Source organism: Eptatretus burgeri, chromosome 11 (genome assembly GCF_056783735.1).
Source record: "Eptatretus burgeri isolate ZD-2024b chromosome 11, Ebu_testis_v1, whole genome shotgun sequence".
Lineage (NCBI taxonomy): Eukaryota > Metazoa > Chordata > Myxini > Myxiniformes > Myxinidae > Eptatretus > Eptatretus burgeri.
Genome location: NC_140971.1, coordinates 85,691,664 through 85,712,520, shown reverse-complemented (window position 1 = coordinate 85,712,520; position 20,857 = coordinate 85,691,664). Strand labels below are relative to the sequence as shown.

The 20,857-nt window shown below is 43.2% G+C and overlaps 1 protein-coding gene across 1 annotated transcript in view; it reads left to right on the top strand.

The window, feature by feature from the left end:
* LOC147017525 (uncharacterized) overlaps nt 1-20,857 on the top strand; it is a 107,715-nt gene that overhangs the window by 15,722 nt on the left and 71,136 nt on the right. The window contains exon 2 of the mRNA XM_085847241.1: nt 4,859-4,960. Coding sequence (XP_085703367.1) covers nt 4,859-4,960 — 102 coding nt within the window. The remainder of the gene's footprint in view (nt 1-4,858; nt 4,961-20,857) is intronic.

The window sequence follows — 20,857 nt, the reverse complement described above, 5'->3', positions numbered from 1 at the left end:
GAGTCTGTGGTTGATCAGTGCCCCAGACGAGATACACTTCTAGTCTTGGGGGATTTCAATGCATCGACTGGAACTGATAGGGACAGTCATGAGGTGTGTGTTGGTCCCCACGGGTCTGGAACTATGAACCAGAATAGCACTAAGTTCCTTGACTTTGCAAGAAGTCATGGACTTAAGGTGGCTGGTTGATGGTTCCAGCGCCCACAAGCTCATCGCTGGACTTGATGTTCCAACGCTGGCGGTGTGCTAAAGGAAATTGGCCACGTGCTCGTTGATGGTCGCTGGAGGATGGCCCAGAATTACAGGGCCTACCGGAGTGCTCAGTTCCTCAATACCAACCACAGGCTTATTGTAGCAACTCTGAAGTTGCAGTTTAAATCTGAGAGAATGGTACCATCCCAGTCTAGGCTGGATTCTGACAAGCACAAGGATGAGCAGCGGGTAGCTGAGGAGTTTATGAACAGGCTGAGTGGACATTTGGGTTGTCTGAGTGCTTTTAGGAATCCTGAAGAGTTGTGGAGTGCCTTCAAGACCGCTGTCCTTGATGTTGCTGGTGGATGTCTTGGAACTCACGGGAGGGTGTTCGGGTTAGGGTTGGGATACCATTGACCAGAGTCGCAGGGCCAGACTGAATTGCAGAGCTGAGTTGTTCAGAAAGCTGAAGTGTAAAACTGTACGTGCGCTAAGGGTGGACAAGGAGGCCTATGTGAGAGAAATCTGTGAGGGGGTAGAGCATCACCTGTGGTCAAGTGATTCTTGTCCTGCTTCAAGGGGAATTCACGCATTGCGTTCATCCAAGCCCATCCCTCGGAGCACTGCAGTTAGAGCAGAGAGTGGTAGGCTCTTGACACAGGAGTCCGAAGTGAAGGCCCGCTGGGCCGGTGACTTTGAGCGGCTGTACCAGGCTGATCCCCCAGCTGTCGAGTTGGACGTCAAGGGTGTTACAATAACTGTTGCTGACCCTCCAATCAACTGTGATCCACCTTCGTTTGTGGAAACACAGGATGCGGTGAACCAGTTGAAATGGGGTCAAGCTCCAGGGATCTGTGGCATCCATGCTGAACTTCTCAATGCTGGTGGAAATGCTGCACTCGTGTCGTTGAATGCAGTTCTCTGCTCTGCCTGGAACACAGGCATCATCCCAAATGATTGGAAGAGGGGCCTTGTTGTTCCTCTCTGGAAAGGGAAATGTGATCGCCAGAACTGCAACAACTACCGAGGGGTGATGCTGCTCTCGTTGCCGGACAAGGTCTTTGCTCAGATAATTCTTGATAGGGTTCGCCACCATCTGCTTGAGCACCAGCGTCCAGAACAGTCAGGCTTCACACCAAAGAGGTCAATGATTGACCGTATCCTTGCTCTTCAGGTCGTCAACGGATGCAAGATGAGAGTTTCGGCAGGGGCTGCTTGCAGCCTATGTTGATCTCTGCAAAGCGTTCGATTCGGTGAATCGGGATGCCCTCTGGAGGATTCTTGGTCTTCGTGGGGTGCCACCAAAACTGATCAATCTGATGTCTGAACTATATTCTGGAACTGAGAGTGCTGTGAAGTGTGGTGGTACCATCTCTGACTTATTTCCAGTTTTTACTGGATTTCATCAGGGGTGTGTACTGGCCCCCACGTTTTTCAGCACTTGTATGGACTGGATTATGGGGAGGATGTCGGAGAGATCAAGATGCAGTGCATCATTTGGGAGTGTCAAGATCTCTGACCTTGATGTCGCAGACTATGCAGTCATCTTTGCAGATGTGACTTTAGACTCTGACCAGGGATCTGAGACGGCGACTTAATTCCTTTGGTACCAGGTCCTTCGGAGAATCCTTGGCTATCGCTGGTCGTACTTTGTGTCCAATGAGCGGTTGCTGAGAGAGACTCAAATGAGATTTGTTACCTGCTCAATCTGTAAGCGTCAGCTGCGGCTGTATGGACACGTAGCTCGTTTTCCTGACGCTGATCCTGCTCACCAGATTCTCTCAGCGAGGGAGTCTCGTGAGTGGAGGAGGCCAATGGGCCGACCACATTTCTTGTGGCTGCAGCAGGTTGATCACCATCTCAAGGAGATGGGGATGGACAGCCATCTACCTGGGGGATGGCCATACGGAGGCCCCTGGAGTATCGGTGGAATGTAGATGCAGCGATGCGCTGTTCCGGTGCAAGCTCTTCTACCTGGCCATTCCCCAGGAGTACATCTGGCTGCGAATTCCCCTCTGTTCCCATCGCTTATTTGTCTGTGTGTTGTTCTGTCCTCTTGCTGGTGACAACTCCTTTTTCTCTCTCTCTCTCTCTCTCTCTCTCTCTCTCTCTCTCTCTCTCTCTCTCTCTCTCTCTCTCTCTCTCTCTCTCTCTCTCTCTCTCTCTCTCTCTCTCTCTCTCTCTCTCTCTCTCTCTCTCTCTCTCTCTCTCTCTCTCTCTCTCTCTCTCTCTCTCTCTCTCTCTCTCTCTCTCTCTCTCTCTCTCTCTCTCTCTCTCTCTCTCTCTCTCTCTCTCTCTCTCTCTCTCTCTCTCTCTCTCTCTCTCTCTCTCTCTCTCTCTCTCTCTCTCTCTCTCTCTCTCTCTCTCTCTCAGCATGGTCCAACTTTTAAAAACTCATCCCAACTCTCTCTTCTTCAGAAGTGGCAATTTCAATTGTCACCGTGCAACTTCTCTGGGTGTTGGTACCTCTCTCACCAGCCATGGCACTTCAGCAAAGGATTTCTGTGACTCCATGGGACTGACTGAATCTGTGAACTTTCCCATCTGGATTTCTCCCAATGGCAAATCCTCCCTTCTGAACTTGGCAATGACAAACTTTCCTGCAAATGTCTCCTGCTCTTCCTCTGCTCCAAATGGTTCATCTGATTATGTGCTTGTGAAAGTCAACATCCCTCTGGCTATTTTCACAGCTGCCTCAATGCTGGTGAGTCTGACATTTCATTCAGGCAGACTGACAAGGACTGCAAGCCACCATCTCTCTTCATGACGAGTCTCCCATATCTACTGCCCTTGATGTTCACTCAACCTTGGAATTCTTCCACAGAAACCTGCTCTCTCTGTCTCCCATGCAGAGATTCATCCCATCGCATCTTCAATTATCCTCCCCTTCTTCCCACCCATCATAGACTGAATCATGTGGTGAGGCAGATGATCTGAAACAACTTGCCTTCTCTTCCTGGAAGGCTAATCCAACCGAAGACAATCTTAGTGTATTCCAAAAAGTCCGCAACAAGTGTGTCCACTGTTTTGAGAGCCAGAATGCAACATCTGTCCAACCTCAAGAATTAACTTTCAAACTTGGCTCCCTCTTCTAAAATCTGGCGGCACCTTGGTAAGTCTGTCACTGGAGTATTCTCCCCTTTCATCCCTTCCCTCTCTCAAATGGCATCGCAGCCGACTCCGCCCGTGAGATGCCTGAATGCCTCAATTCCGTGTTTGCTTCCAAATATTGTGTCCTGATTCTGAACTCCTATTCATTCTGATTGTGAACTCCTTTCCACCTGCAAGGCCTTCATTCGCAGCTTGATGGAATATTGCTCTCCCCTCGGCTGGCTCCTCTGCCTCACATCTTGCTCAACTTGATGCCGTGTAAACCAAGGCCTTCAAGATTATTGGACTCTCTTGCAATGAAGCTGAGTCTATGGGTCTATCATTTCGCCATCACAGACAGGTCGGTCTCTCTGTCTTCTACCACCTCCTTTTTGGTCTTGCACCCTCTGCTCTTTCTTTGCATTGTCACCCCCCCCCCACCAAGGTTTCAGCAGGGCACATGTGGTCCACCATCAACCCCCTTCTGGTGACACCACCGAAACCCAGGATCACTGCTCACCAACACTCTTTCTTTGTTCCACTTGTTTTCCTGCCTGTGGAACAAACTTCTACATTATTTTCAATCTCATTCTTCCCTCCAGATTTTCAAGACAGCTCTTCACCACCAGCTCAGATCACCCCCAATCCAAAACCATTATCTTTTCTACCCTTGTTAACCCCCTGTCTCACTCAACACCAATCCCTCCTCCTTCCAAATTTCCAGTTTTCCATCCTTGCAGTTTCCTTCAGTATCCATCTTGTCTACTCTATGCCCCCTCTCCTGCCACCTGTTCCTCCCCACAGCTATTGTTTGTCCAAATCTTCCTCTATCTAGGCTATCAACTCTGCTGTTGGTGTCCCCCACCACCACCCTCCCCTCACTCTCTGCTGTTCCTTTTGCATCCTGTTACGTTCTGATCCCTTCAGTGTACTCGCTCTTCCACGAGCCTCGACGATGTATATAAAAAAGGTGTTCCCTGAAATGAATACTTCAACCTCTGAACATCAACGCACTTGTACGGTTTCTTTTTGAAGATCGCCCTCCTTCCAGGCTACCCCCACTGAATATATTTTAAAAACATTTTGATTCATCTTAATGTAATATATGGTATATAAAAATATTCTCCATGAGTCTTAGTGTGTGGACAAGATAGGTGCATTGGAGTTTTTCAGTTAACAGTGTTAGGTCGGACCAGGGGCCATAGCTTGAGGGCAAAGAAAGTAAGCATGAGGACAGTATTAAGGTGGGGGCTTTTCAGTCTGGGAGTATTTAATGCATGGAATGGTCTCCCCAGAAAGGTTTGGTGGTTGAGGGGGTGGATGAGTTGAAATGGGAATTTGATAGGTACCTGGATAGATTGGTGATCGAGTGGTATGGGGATATTGGCAGGACTTGTTGGTAGCTTGTGTGTGGATGTGATGGATGCTTGGAGTTGGTGCACCTCAGGTATAATGGGCCGAATGGCCTCCTCATGCTTCAAAGTTCCTCGTGTGTATCCTTGTGTGTATAAAGTATAAGTTGGTGTTGATTGATTCTAACGTTCACAACAACAATTCTTTCTTCCCTATCTTGAAGGTGTAAGGTCATGGCAGTCAGGACCATGTGCCGACTCTTTAGAGGCCTCTCTGCGTGAGTTTATCGCCCGCCATTCAGCTCGCTTTGCATCAGGAGCAGGAGGTGAGAACGAGGCACGAGGAGGTGACCTTTCATACTTCATTCACTTGGTTCTTTGGTTAAAATGTGATGGGGGGTGGGGTGGGGGCAAGTGGTCAGGCTTTGTTTCCACCTGTGCCATCAATTTTCTCTTCCAGTTTAACTCAACAGTTTGTCTAACATGCAATGTCAGCATATCTCACCAAATTGTATACAATTTGTGTGAAATTGTTCTTCATAACAAAATTGTAACTATCCATTGTGCTAAAATGCCCCCCCCCCCGACAACTGCACTTTGCACCTGCAGGGTTAAATTTGAATTATTCACTGGATTCTGCTACAGCAGATGAAATTTCAACAACTATTGGAATCCAATTCCAATTTCGATTGGAGTTGAGTTGAATCATTCTAATTGTGTGTGTGTGGGTATTGTGACATCACTGACAGGCAGTGGAAAGGATTATTAACATAATTAAAATATCATGGCATTAATCTTTCATAACACCTTGTGAAGAACAGTACATCTTTGTCATGTTTATAAAAAGAAAAAGATTTCTACATCATTTGCTGTGACTCATCAAAGAATATCTGATGAGAATTTGGGTTTGCACACGTTTTGAGATCATTTCAGGATCCTCAATTTTCAACAAATCTGCAACATTGTTAGGGTGCGCAGGTGATTGTATTAACATATGAACATGCCAAGGATAATGATGCAAGTAATTACCTCCGACACCGAAGGTAGACGGAGGTTATGTTTTCACCCTGTCTGTCTGTCTGTCTGTCTGTGAACAGGATATCTCAAAAAGTTGTGGGCGAGTTATGATAAAACTATATGGACGAGTAGGTTTGGTGACAAAAACAAGCCGATTCAATTTTGGTTCAAGTCCAGATCCAGATCTGACCTATCATTGGGGTACAAAAGGTAAACTGTTCAGCCTGGCGGAGGGATGCGCTCTACAGAGTGCCGTTCTAGTTTCATGCTGTTTAGCTTTAGGTTTGTAAACTTAAATACTCATTTTCAAAACACTCTCCTCTGAACTATCTCGCCTGCCTACAAATCTGGAACGGGCTATAACCTGTTAAATTGGGCGTCCCGTCTGCCGGCATTAATTGGTGGACGTTAAAGATCTTGCAGTGTCCTTCACAAAGAATAGGTCAGCTCTTGCCAGCACCATGACCAAATTACATATTCTTGCTCTAACCTACAGGGGGCACTGCATCAGTGGCACGATCATGCCCCGAAAAGAACTGATGCAAACCCGCAGCCACATGCTGCACACAAACGACAACAAATCGTTTAAAAAGTCGTGTAAATATATATATATATATATATATATATATATATATATATATATATATATATATATATATATAATTCCAGCAGTGTGTGTGTGTGTGTGTGTGTGTGTGTGTGTGTGTGTGTGTGTGTGTGTGTGTGTGTGTGTAAGCCTGGTGTTGGCTTAGTGGTTAGGGTGGCGGCTTGGGATCCCAGTGTCCTGAGTTCAAGCCCCGTTGGCTGCTGAATTAACACCAGGGGGTTGACTCAGCCTGTCATCCATCTGAGGTCGGCGAAATGAGTGCCAGTGTACTGGTCCCGGTGTATGCCCCAGTTAGAATAGGTGTACCATATCCCTGTGTGTCGTAAGAGGCGACCAGGGTTGGCGTCAGGAAGGGCATCCGGCCATAAAACATTGCCTCACAAAAAGGGTGTGTGTGTGTGTGTGTGTGTGTGTGTGTGTGTGTGTGTGTGTGTGTGTGTGTGTGTGTGTGACCGCTATTTCTCGACAACCGCTGGTCCGATCTAATTGAAACTTGCCAGGTATATTGCTGGGGACCTGAGGATGTGCCTTTTCAAGGTTTGATATTAATCGGACAAGTGCTTCTCAAGTTATGGCCATTTATTTACCAAACCAATGACAAGACACGTTGTTGCGTGGGCGTGGCCGAAGGGGAAGGGAAGCTCAGCCGCGTTCGCCATTACAGGTTACAACGTACGGACTTCCGGATAGTGATGACTTCGTGTATTCTAATAATTTCTCGATTTCTTATGCGCATTTATAGATAAACACAATGCCCCAAGTTATGACCGTTTTCATATTAGACGGTGCATAAATTTTGGTAACATCAGAGTGCCGGTATGCTCCGAACCAGGAAGTAAATTTTTTCTCTCTCTCTCTCTTCTCTTCTCTTTTTGTTTTTCCTTGCCCCGACATTGCGAAAAGGTAAAATACTTTGGCGCTAATTGAATAATTGGGTATTAAAACTAAATTGCGAATAATCGTAACTGCGAATAATATGCGAACTTCCGGGTCACGCACGTCTGGGCACGCGAGAGCGAAGAAACGGCCTGTGTGGTTGTTGTTTGTTGCTCGCGGTCTGAATATTTATTTATTAATTTTTTAAAAAATTTATTTTACGGGCACGTACTCGTATATTAAAGTGGCATATAAAAAATATATCCACATGTGTTTGAGCTGAGGTAATAGCTCCATAGGTATGTACTCAATTCTGAGCTATTCGAGGTTTGATTCCCAACACTAAACTCTCATCCAAGTGTTTCAAAGACAGGGCGTTGCATCAGTTGGTATGACATCCTGAGGTAGACAGAAATCCAGCTGACTTATCTCTATAAATCCACATATTTTTGACATGCATTTAATTATTCATCAAGCACAATATGTGTATATATATATATATATATATATATATATATATATATATATATATATATATATATATATATATATATATATATATATATATATACATATTATATACATATATATATATGTGTATATAATATGTATATATATGTGTGTATATATATATATATGTATATGTATATATATATATATATATATATATATATATATATATATATTCTCCACCAGTCTGGATTTCTGTCCGTTCAGGGTGGGGCTTCCCCCATTGGGAGGGGCTTCAAAATATAATTTCCACCATTTTTTTTTTTTTTTTTTGCTCTGGATAGCTCTGAGACTTCATCGGTCTCTGGTATACATTTGAAGACTGAACAATGCATCTTTTCTCATTAAATAAAGTTAGGCATACCGTTTTGAGGAAACAAAGGTATGGTGCTTTTTGATTTCAACTCGTTCAGAGGAAACGAGGTAATGCATGTTTTATTCGCAGCAATCGTGGTAGTGGTCTAATATTCACCACCCAAAGAAGGAATGTTCTCATTATGCAGAGAAAAGAAAATGGTGAAGTCTTCAATGGAAAAAAAAAATTGTTTTCACCTGAGTTTTCAAGGCTGAATAGTGTGCAAGTACAGGATTTATAAATAAATGATTTCACATGTACATGGACGTGTAATTCACATATTATGTGAAGTAAATAAACATTTGAGGTGATGAAAAATGGCTAGGGAGCGAATGCCTGCAAGTGTAATTAATTATTCTGGTTGAACAAGGTACGGTTTCATTGCAACGAAAATAGTCACAATCATCATCACCCATCCATCCATCCATCCATTTTTCCATTGGGACCAAACTTTGCGCAGAGCGTTGGTGCTGCCGAAGCATTCACCATGGCTATTGGGCACAATCCTCGGCAGGTCACCACTCCGACACAGGATACCAGCAAGCTGGCACTCATTTTTGCCGATCACGGAAGAGTGACAGGCAGAGTCAACCCCACCTGGTATTAATTTAACAGCCGAGTGGGCTTTGAACTCAGGACCCTAAGATCCCAAGCCCACCACCCTAACCATCAAGCATCATCATCATCATTATCATAATCTCTTTATTTAAAGATACTAGTACGTGCCCATAAAAAAATAAAAATAAATAAAAAAAACAAATAAATAAATATTCAAACCGCGAGCAACAAACAACAACCACACAGGCCGTTTCTTCGCTCTCGCGTGGCTGGACGTGCGTGACCCGGAAGTTCGCATAATATTCGCAGTTACGATTATTCGCAATTTAGTTTTAATACCCAATTATTCAATTAGCGCCAACGTATTTTACCTTTTCGCAATGTCGTGGCAAGGAAAAACAAAAAGAGAAGAGAAGAGAGAAAAAATTTACTTCCTGGTTTGGAGCATACCAGCACTCTGATGTTACCGAAATTTATGCACCGTCTAATATGAAAACGAACAGAACTTGGGGCATTGTGTTTATCTATAAATGCGCATAAGAAATCGAGAAATTATTAGAATACACGAAGTCATCACTATCCGGACGTCCGTACGTTGCAACCTGTAATGGGGAACGCGGCTGAGCTTCCCTTCCCCATCGGCCACGCCCACGCAACAACGTGTCTTGTCATTGGTTTGGTAAATAAATGGCCATAACTTGGGAAGCACTTGTCCGATTAATATCAAACCTTGAAAAGGCACATCCACAGGTCCCCAGCAATATACCTGGTAAGTTTCAATTAGATCGGACCAGTGGTTGTTGAGAAACAGCGGTCACACACACACACACACACACACACACACACACACACACACACACACACACACACACACACACACACACACACACACACATTGCTGGAATTATAGATAGATGATGAATAATAATAAAAAAATCATGATTCATATTTGAAGTCTTTAATTTAAAAAATGGCCTTTTGTTGGCGTTTTGTATTTATGCTCTCGAGTTGGTCTGGGGTGCGTTCACCAACCAAGCAGCTAGGTCACGCTTGCCAAGCCAGCCATTCCTTATCAATGGTTTCAAATGGAGTGCTTGCTTGAGTACTTAAGCCACTTGGCGAGACCTCTACAAGAAACTTGGTAACTGAACACACCCCAGATTCATAACATGGCGACGAGGATAAAACATTCAAACCATGACTTCTTTGGTAGGAATTGAAGGGCAAAGAGCAGGATCATAATTTATTTTATTTTTTGTATTCCATGTCGAGGCTCATGTAAGACCTAATACACAGAAACAAATAACAAGGCAGGAGACAAGATGGGTGGGAGAGGGAAGCACAAAATAGTGTGCGACAAAGCCAACGGGAGATCTGTGGAAGGGAGAGGGATGGGGTGGGGTACATGGGGAGTTACGGGCTTTGAAAGGCAAAGAGGGAGATCGTGAGGAGTTACAGGGTTTTAACGACAGAGCAAGGGACTGGCGATGGATTGGTAGCTGGAGTTAAAGAAGGGTGTAAAGCTAGATTGCTAGATGGAGGGATGAAAGGGAAATTGAACATTATATCTCACGACACATCTCCCTTCCAGAATCGGACTTTCGAAAAGGTAGGAAATCTATCTCGCATAAACTAAAGAAATATCTATCTGGTGAAAATCATACATGTCTCTGAATGCACATGGGGGTCTTTTCCTTAACAGCAACTATATATATATATATATATATATATATATATATATATATATATATATATATATATATATATATATATATATATATATATATATATATATATATATATATTTATTTTGGGCTCATACTGTCTGTCTGTGTGTCTAACCCTGAAACACGTAAATGCTCCACAGAGAAAAAGATTATCAAGTGAAAGGTCCTTTAAATTAATCCAAAACTACAGGAAAATTATGTTTTTAATGAGACAAAAAAAAAATGAAACCAGGTGGTGTATAGGCAACAGACTGTTGCCTCGATCACTCCCAAAAAACATATTTTCTTGGCTGTTAATATATATATATATATATATATATATATATATATATATATATATATATATATATATATATATATATATGTATATATCCCATTTTGAGCTCTTTCAACCAGTTCAAGAATAAAGGGCTTCCTCCCCCCCCCCCACCATTTTTTCATATCGTGGTATTTTTACCACGGGCATCTATCTGCGAGTTGTTTATGTTGTTGTTTTTAAGTGTTTCCTGATAATATTTTTCACCTTTCTTTTTCCATACAATACCCCCCTTCAAACGAGTTCGAATAATGCAGGGAACCTTTTTAACACGTATGAGTCTTGACACATCTCGATAATGTGTGGGTACTGAACTCATCATGACATCAATGTTAACACTGAAAGTTATTTTAATCCGTTCATCATCGATGAGCTCGTCATGAGCAAAATGCAGTCGAGTAAGTGATCACTCTCCAAAATTTTCTCCTTGGCGAGCAGAGGCAAGTGATTAAATTTAAAGGAAAGTAACTCCCATATCAGCAACAAGAAAAAAAGTTGTTTGATTTAATAAATTCACAGGAGAGTATTTGTCAACTTTACAACCAAAGGAAACATGAACACAGGAGTATATGATATTAGAGACAATAAATGAATAAATCGATGCAGAACACTATTGAAACAAGAAGGGCACTCGGTCGAGCGCATACCTCTACCACGCAATGCCTGATCCATGAGAACATATCGGGCCCAATATATTTTTGAAATACCATACTATACAGTACTACATCGTTTTTGGCCCTATCTCTCAATGGTGAAGAATCACTTTGAAAATTAAATAATTCTCATATCCAGATCTGGATTCGCATCTTCACCAAAATTGAATCAACTCTTCCTGGTCACACACCCAACGTGTCCACCAAGTTTCATCATTTTGTATCCAAAATCGAAAATCCCAAAAATCCCCCCCAAAAATTACCTTATCACAATGAGTGAAGCAAATCTCGATTGGTCGAATGACATATGGGCTTGAGCTTGTACATCGATATTACAGAATCAAATGGGATCACCCTAACGTGGTCTCCAACGAGGAAATTGCGTTTACAGAATAACGCAAGGCGGCCAAGGCGTGTGCTCCACCGAACGTCTTCTAAAGGCCAAAGAAATGGTGAAAAACAAAGGAATCAATGGAGGTGTTCCTCTCTTTTTTTTCCCCCCCCCCATCTGTGGCTACAACTTTCACATTCTCTTCAATATTATTCTTCCCTCCAGGTCTTCAAGACAGCTGTTCGCCACCATCTCAGATCATCCCCAATCAAAAACCTTGATCTTTTCTCCTCTCATTAACAACTCCCTCCTCCTTTCAAATCTCCAGCTTTTCCCTCCTGAGAGTTTCCTTCTGTATCCATCTTGTCCATCTCATTCGTCCTTTCCTGCCCCGAATTCCTCCTCACACCCATTGTTTGTTCAAGTCTCCCTCTATCTTGTCCTTTAACTCTGCTGTTGGTACACCCTACCCCCCCCCCTTTCTCTCTACTGTTCTTTCTGTTCTGTTACATCCTGATCCATTCAGTGGACTAGCTCTTCCACAAGCCATGGCTGTATACAAAAAATATAAATAATAATAATAAAAAAGGTGAGCAACAAAAATAATTCGCCCCAAACATATGCAAGGTGAGCAGAAGGTGCGCGTGAGCAATCGCTTGCCATTAATGATCAGCTCTCCACCATACTCTTTCCAGTGTGCTGGTGTTGTCAAAGCAGTCTCCTGGCAAGGGTTATGCTGGGTGGATTGCCATTGCTTTTCCGACAGCGTCAGGGCAGGAATCTGTTCAGGATGACTCGCCTTCCCTATGCAATAGACACTGAGATTTATAACATTCACTAATTTCTGCGAGCAGACGGGACACCCAGTTTAAGATGGATGGCACACACATTGACGCCTTGCCAATCTTGCTTGCGAAACACCAGGATGACAGTTTATAGCTGGATCGAGATTCAAACCCAGGCTGGATAACTCAGAGGTCAGGTCAGGCTATTTATGAGAGCATGCAGCGGAGCAGCACGTCGGTGCATCCACTTTCCGCCAGCACTCCAGGAGCCTCCATCTGGCCATCCCCCAGGCAGATGCCTGGCCCATCCCCACCTTCTTGAGATGCTGATCAACCTGCTGCAACCACGAGGCACGTGGTCGGCCCATTGACCTCCTCCACTCAGAAGGCTCCATTGCTGAAAGAATCTGATGAGCAGGATCAGGATCAGGATCAGGAAAACGAGCCACATGTCTATACAGCCACAGCTGATGCTAAGTATGTAGGAGTATGCAGGTAACAAATCTCATTTGAGTCTCTCTCAGCAACCGCTCATTGGACACAAAGTCCAACCAGCAACAGCCAAGGTTTCTCCGAAGAGACCTGGTACCAAAGGAGTGAAGTCCCCATCTCACATCCGTAGAGCAAAACTGGAAGCACCAAAGACCTGAAGACTTGGACTTTCAACCTCCTGCACAGGAACCGACAATGCCACACCCCCATGATCCAGTGAATCCATGACTGCCCATACTTGACCCAGATGTCTATTGACCTCTGGCACACAGTCAGCAGAGACATGAATATCACTGCCAAAGTAAGTGAATATCTGTCACCTCGACATCCTCACCACAAATAGGTAAAGACAAGACAGCAGCATTCAAGATGTCACCGAAAGCCTGGATCTTAGTTTTGACTCAGGAAACCCGTAATCCCAGCGGCTCCGACTCCTCATTCAGCACCTCGAGGGCCCCCAAAAGGATGTCTCAAGTCTCCGCAAAGATGATTGCATCATCTGCGAAATCAGGGTCAGAAATCTTGACATTGCCAAACGATGCACCGCAGCTTTATCTCTCCAACATTCTCCCCAGAATCCAGTCCATACAAGTGCTGAAAGGTGTGGGGGCCAGTACACACCCCTGACGAACTCCAGTAACAACTGGAAATAAGTCAGAGATGTCACCACCACATCTCACAGCACTCTCAGTACCAGAGTAGAGTTCAGACATCAGATTGATCAGTTTTGGTGGCACCCCACGAAGACCATGAATCCTCCAGAGGGCATCCTGATTCACCGAATCAAACACTTTACAGAGATGAACATAAGCTGCAAGCAGTCCCTGCCAAAACTCTCGTCTGCGTTTGGTGAGGACCCAAAGGGCAAGGATACGGTCAATTGTTGACCTCTTTTATGTAAAGCCTGACTGCTCTGGGCGCTGGTGTTCAAGCAGATGGTGGCGAACCCTATCATTAATTATCCGAGCAAAGATCTTTCCCGTCACTGAGAGGAGCATCTCCCAGCGATAGTTGGTACAGTCCTGGTGATCACCCTTCCCTTTCCAGAGAGGGACAACAAGGCCCCTCTTCCAGTCAGTTGGGATGATGCCTGTGTTCCAGGCAGAGCACAGAACTGCATGCAATGACACAAGTACAGCAGTTCCACCAGCCTTGAGAAGTTCAGCATGGATGCCACAGATCCCTGGAGCTTGACTCCATTTCAACCGGTTCACCACAGCCTTTGTTTCCACAAACGAAGGTGGACCACAGTTTATTGGATGGTCAGCAATCGGGATTGCAACACCCCTGACATCCAACTCAACAGCTGGTGGATCAACCTGGTGCAGCTGCCCAACGTAACCGTCCCAGCGGGCCTTCACTTCAGACTCCTCTGTCAAGAGCTCACCCCCCTCTGCTCTAACTACAGTACACCGAGGGATGGGCTTGGATGAACGCAATGCGCGAATTCCCCTGTGAGCAGGAAGAGAATCAATTGACCACAGGTGATGCTCTACCTCCTCACAGATTCCTCACACATAGGCCTCCTTGTCCACCCTCAGCACATGTCTAGTTTTATGCCACAACTTCCTGAACAACTGCCAAAATAGATCATTAAGCCAAGCCCTGCGACTCTTGTCAATGGTATCCAGAGTCCCTTGAGAGACAAAATTCTTCTTCACCCTACAGTGAGTTCCAAGACATCCACTGGCAACATCAAGGATGGTGGTCTTGAAGGCACTCCACAACTCTTCAGGACCCCCCCCCCTCAAAGCACCCAGAACCCCCAAATCTCCACTCAGCCTGTTCGCAAACTCCGCAGATACCCTCTTATCCTTGAACTTGCCAACATCCAGCCTCGGCTGGGATGGTACCATTCTCCCGGATTTAAGCTGCAACTTCAGAGTTGCTACCAAAAGCCTGTGGTTGGTATTGAGGAACTGAGCACTCCGGTAGACCCTGCAGTTCTGGATCATCCTCCAGGAACCACCAATGAGCACATGGTCAATCACCTTTACCACAACAACTGCATGGGAATACCAAGACCAGCGATGAGCCTGTGGGCACTGAAACTATCAACCAGCCACCCTAAGTCCATTAATTCTTGCAAAGTCAAGGACCGCAAGAGACTGCCTCAGGTTAACCCGAGGAGACTGCCATCTGGTGGACGACACCTCAGCACCACCCCGACACACACTACCACAATGTGACCCAGGAAGGTTACCCCGTGGTTTTCCTCCTCTCATCAAAGAGTGGAGGTCCCGAAGGCTTTTTGCCCCAATCCCGTCATCCGGTGAGCTCTGCCCTGTGAAGGGCAGCTTCATAGGAGGTACTCCCACGGAGTGGGTTTTCAATCTTCTTTACATTTTTCTTGTGTTTTGTGGAATGAAGGGTTTTCTGGTGGCCAGAGTGCAAATCCTGCCACCAACCTCCTTCAAAAAAAAAAACGTAACCCAACTGCAGAAGGACATCCGCAGACACAGTTGGACACTAGATATGGAAGGCCGTTGCTCACAAGGAGCTCCTCCGCCCTTTGACTTGCGGTTTTGAGGTTTTGATTTTAATCCGGCTGGGTGTCCATTTCGTACCCCCTCCTCGGCAGGAAACCTGGTTGGGAAGACGGTTTAGTCACCGACAACCCAACCATGAAACAGGTTAATACAGGTCTACATGGTACCTGTAAACAAGTCACAGATATAATCTGACCTGACCTGACTATAGCTCAGAGGCAAGTGTGCATACCTCTCGATTATCCTGCCAGCCTGAAACCATGTGATGCATTCAAAATAATAATCATAATTTATATTAGCACTGTATATTAGCATATTCCCAAATTAGTAATTCTCAAAATTTGTTACTTCATCAATTAAATCTCGATACTATGCATTCTTTATTACCTCTGGCAGTGAAGGTGTTTGTCTGTTTGGCTGTTTGTGTGCTAGATATCTCAAAAAGTTTTGGACGAATCCAGATTAATTCGGTGGACAGTTTGGGTGTGTGACAAGGGCGAACTGATTAGATTTTGGTGAAGATCCGGTTCCGGATCCGACTCCTAGAATTTTTTCAACTGATTCTTCACCATTGAGAGATTGGGCCAAAAACGATATATAGCACAATCGCTCAAAAAGTTGTGGAAGGATTCGTGCGAAACTTGGTGGAAATTTTGGATGTGTGACAAGGAAGAATTGATTGGGTTTTGATGACTATCCAATTCCGGATGCGGATACGATGATTATTCAATTTTAAAAGTGATTCTTCACCATTGAGAGATGGTGATAAAAAAACTATACACAGCCTGATATTTCAATGATTTATTGGGCCTGATATGTTCTTTTGGATCAGGAATCGTGCGGCGGACGTATGCGCTCCCACTGAGCGCCCTTCTCGTTCTCTCCTGTTTCATACGTAATTCCTGAGTTGTCTTTGTTTTGTTACAATCATGTATTACATTGCTGCAGTGCAAGCTGGAACATTCTAGAATAGCAACAGATTCAATTAAGCAGCTTACTTTTTATGTTCTCCAAATTTATTGAATTCGTTGATGCGATTATTTTGATACTATATGCAGAACAATTTTACACACACACACGTTGTGCGGTTTAATTTGTAAGTCCAGTACAGTCAAGAGATGAGAGGCCTTGACCATTGCAAAAGTTCAATCATCTTGGAATCGTTTTCATTCGAATAGCATAAGCCAATTAAATCATAACAAAGAAATACAGTGATGTGCAAAACTACTTTTAATAAATAATGCCTATTAATTTCTCAATCATTTTCATGGAAAACAAAGGCATGCTCAAGATTGGTGTAACACCGACTCGTGTGGTGAAACTTTAAAGGTGACTTGCGCACGGAGTTGCAAGCAAGATGGCGGCCACCAAGTATCTGTAACTGCAGACAAAGATGACCCTAAAAATCTGAAAGACCAAGGGAATACACGATGCACGAATTTATGGAGAATCTCGCCATCCATCCATCCATTGGGCCCATACTCTGTGCAGAGCGTTGGTATAGCTTAAGCAGTCTCCTTGGCTATTGGGCACAATCCTGTACGGGTCGCCACTCCGACACAGTATACCAGCATGCTGGCACGTATTTTGCCGACCTCAGAAGGATGACAGGCCGAGTTAACCCCACCTGGTATTAATTCAACAGCTGAGCGGGATTTGAACTCAAGACCCTAGGATCCCAAGCCAACCACAGGCATACACTTCCTACTTCTCACAATTTGCTATGAGATATTGAAGTAAAGGTCCAGGTTTGATGCATTGTGTTAAAAGGAAAGAGCAGAAAGTTGACGTGTTCAAGATCATTGTGCAATTTGAACTCGGTCGCATGATCTTCAGCAGGTTGCAACGAAGTTGCCAGTGTTGCATGACCTTCAATGGTCCCCAAGCATCAAGTGACTTGATCTGGCTTGTCAGGTACACCAATATTCTGCACTATAAGTTAAATAACTTCACCAAATTTTGTGGTCCATACACTTAATTTAATAATAACATTTGTTTGCTTACAAGGAACTTCCATGCCATGCAAGGGGAGGCCATTCGGCCTATCAAAGCCTGCACTATTATTACCAACTTATGGTTGTTTGTCAGTGCTCTATCCTTTTAAATGCTGAGAATCAAGCAAGGAAGCAGTACGTACAATTTTACAAATCGTTGATATGATTCGGCCGGACTCCGAGCCGCCAACCTCCGAGCCGACTCAGAGCGGACGCTCTAACTGTTAAGCCACTGAGTGCACAGAACCCTCCATGAGACCTTGTCACTGTGAAGGAATAAACCTTATAGCTGGACTTAAACATATGCCATCTACAATGCTGTCACCAACTTCACTGCTCTTTTGTCCTGACGAAGATAAAATTAAAGATTAATGGACAAATAATTTTTAAAATATGCAGTCAATAAATTTGGCACAAATCACTGCAAAACTGTCAGACAGAAAAATTCAAAACAGCACTTGATTGTTCACAGAGCACACAGTGTTAAATAATATCTAATGACTTGTGAATCAAAGTGATACAGTGGGATAGTTCAATTTATATATGTACAGTCATTAACATGCTGTTCACACTGTGCTTTCTGGGTTCAAAACAAATAACCTCCATTGCCTAAGGCTCCTGGTGGAGCTCGTACAGATATCACGTACAAGACGAAGACATCAATTACTATTTACAATAAGCTTTGTAGACAGAGGATGAACTAGAACGGCACTCGGTAGAGCGCATACCTCCGCCAGGCTGAACAGTCTACATTTTGTCTCCCACTGATAGACCGGACCGGACCTGAACCAAAAATCTAATCGGCTTGTTCTTGTCACCAAACCAACTCATCCACCTAGTTTTGTCATAATCCGTCCACTACTTTTTGAGATATCGTGTTGAATATCGTTTTTGACCCTGTCCATCGATGGTGAAGAATCACTTACCAAATTTTAAAATCCCGGTATCTGGATCCGGATTCGAATCTTCACCAAATCTAATCAATCCGTCCGTGTCACACACCCAACCTGTCCACCAAGTTTTAATCCAAATCGGTCCATAACGTTTTGAGAGATCCTGTTCACAAACAAACAGAACGTAACCTCCATCCGCCTTCGGTGGCAGAGGCGATCAACACATGTCTGTCAATGTGATTTGAACCTGGGATCCAAGGTTCGTGACCTATGTGTTCATATGGGAATGCCGAACATGCCAACTTGTTTCAATTGGACCCTTCAGTACAAATTGTGGATATCCCCCTCTCCAAACCGTTGCCTAAATTACGGTAGTTTTCTTTTTTAAAGCCTTTGATCTTGAAACGTTTGACCTTTGCTGTAACTTATTTTAATTAATTAATTGCTTGATTCAGTTTGAAATGAGGTTTCACTATATAATTAGGTTTTTATCGAACGACACCGGTTACATACCACTCCAAAATCAAATTGTCTTTCTTTCTATTCGATATACCGTGATGATTACGTTTCTCGTATTACATCAGTTACATCATTCTCATATCAGTTTTATATAAAATCTAATGATCCTGCATCTTAAATAAATCATCGCCACTTGTATTAATATCATCTCTGCCCATTTATTTGGATATAATGTAGCACGCAGGTGATATTAGTAAGCTAATGAGATAAGAAGCAGGAAACCCTTTGTTCCTATAGCACAGTTTGAAAGATGGCATTACAATATGTACAAGGACCGACACATCCACTGAACATGAAAGGGAATTCTGTGTGCTCGGTGACTCTGCGGATGATTTGACGGGACAGTGTGTGACCGAGTTCAAACATTATTAATGACAAACCCTTTCAGGGGTTGTGAGTGATGATGTCATTGGTGGCCAAAACCGAAAATATGGATAAACCAGAAGCTGGATCATCGTAGCATTGCACATGCACACAGTGGCCTGTGCACCAAGCATTTGAGAATCCCATAAGATATCTGGCTGAAATGTACTTTGATTACCTTTTTTTTTTTTTTTTTCCTCTTGATTGACAATCAAGACACTGCTGACATCTCGTTCAATTCATTATATTCCCTGGTGAAAGGAGGATAATTATCGAATTCTGAAATGTCAAACATGTTCATTAATAACCTGATATTCACAGATAAGTGGGGTTGATAGTGCTGTTTTAACTGGAACCATTACAGAAGAAACAATGATGTTCGAGCAGAATCAACCTGGAAATGTCTCAAGCCAGCCACATGCTCTATTCAAGCAATTGTCACCAGACGAAGAGAGAACTGCCAATTACATTGCATCCACATCCATGAATTTCTGCTTTCAAAAGCAATGGCTGCTCCAATGCCATGGATGCCTCGGTGTTTGACAGCAACCTTGGCAATTCGCAATTTTAATCATAAATACCGATGGATAGATAGTTTCACTAGCGAAGCATGATAAGGCTGTAATCACGTGCAATAGAACGTTAGCATCAACAAATAGCTCTTCTTGCCTGTAGAGTTTGTGCAAGTGATATGTAAGTGACCATTGAGCAATTCTTTGTCTCAAATGTGTTCAACAAATGGCCTCCAATGAGATAGCATCTGTGCAGAGATTGTCACACCATCGATCAAATAAGACATTGAGGTCCATTATCTCAAGTCAACCAGTCATCACTGCATGATGAAGCCTGATGTCGGCTTCGTGGTGAGGGTGGCTGGCTTGTGATCTTAGTGTCCTAAGTTCAAGCCCCTGTTGGCTGCTGAATTAATACCAGGTGGGGTTTACTCAGCCTGTCATCCTTCTGAGGTCAGTGAAATGAGTACCATTGTACTGTCATAGGGGCACAGCATCAGTGGCATCGTTGTGCCCCAACAGAATGATAGCTGCCCGATGCAAGACGAAGATTACTGCATGATCCAGCTCTTGAAGGCACACTCTTTAAACTGTTCAGGAGCAATCTACAATAAGTGCACAAACAATTTTTTACATTATTTTCCCTTTCCTCATATTCTTCCACACCCCACCCTTCTCTTTCTTCTATACTATCTTCTTATCTATACTATCTTCCACTCCGGTTAAAAGTTGTCGGTACATCGGCTTTAGTCAATTCTCTACTTCCCCCTCATGTATCGTTTACAGTATATATCTTAATGTAATGGAGCTCATGCGTTTCCTGTATGACTACATATACAGTGTGTGTGTATGTATATATATGTATATATATATATATATATATATATATATGTATGTATATATATATATATATATATATATGTATATATATATATATATATATGTATATATATATATATATATATATATATATATGTATGTATATATGTATGTGTATGTATGTATATATATGTATGTATATATGTATACGTATATATGTATATATGTGTGTATATATGTATATGTATGTATATGTATATATATATATGTATATGTATGTATATGTATGTGTATATATATATATATATATATATATATATATATATATATATATATATATATATATATATATATATATGTATGTATATATATATATGTATGTATATATATGTATGTATATATGTATA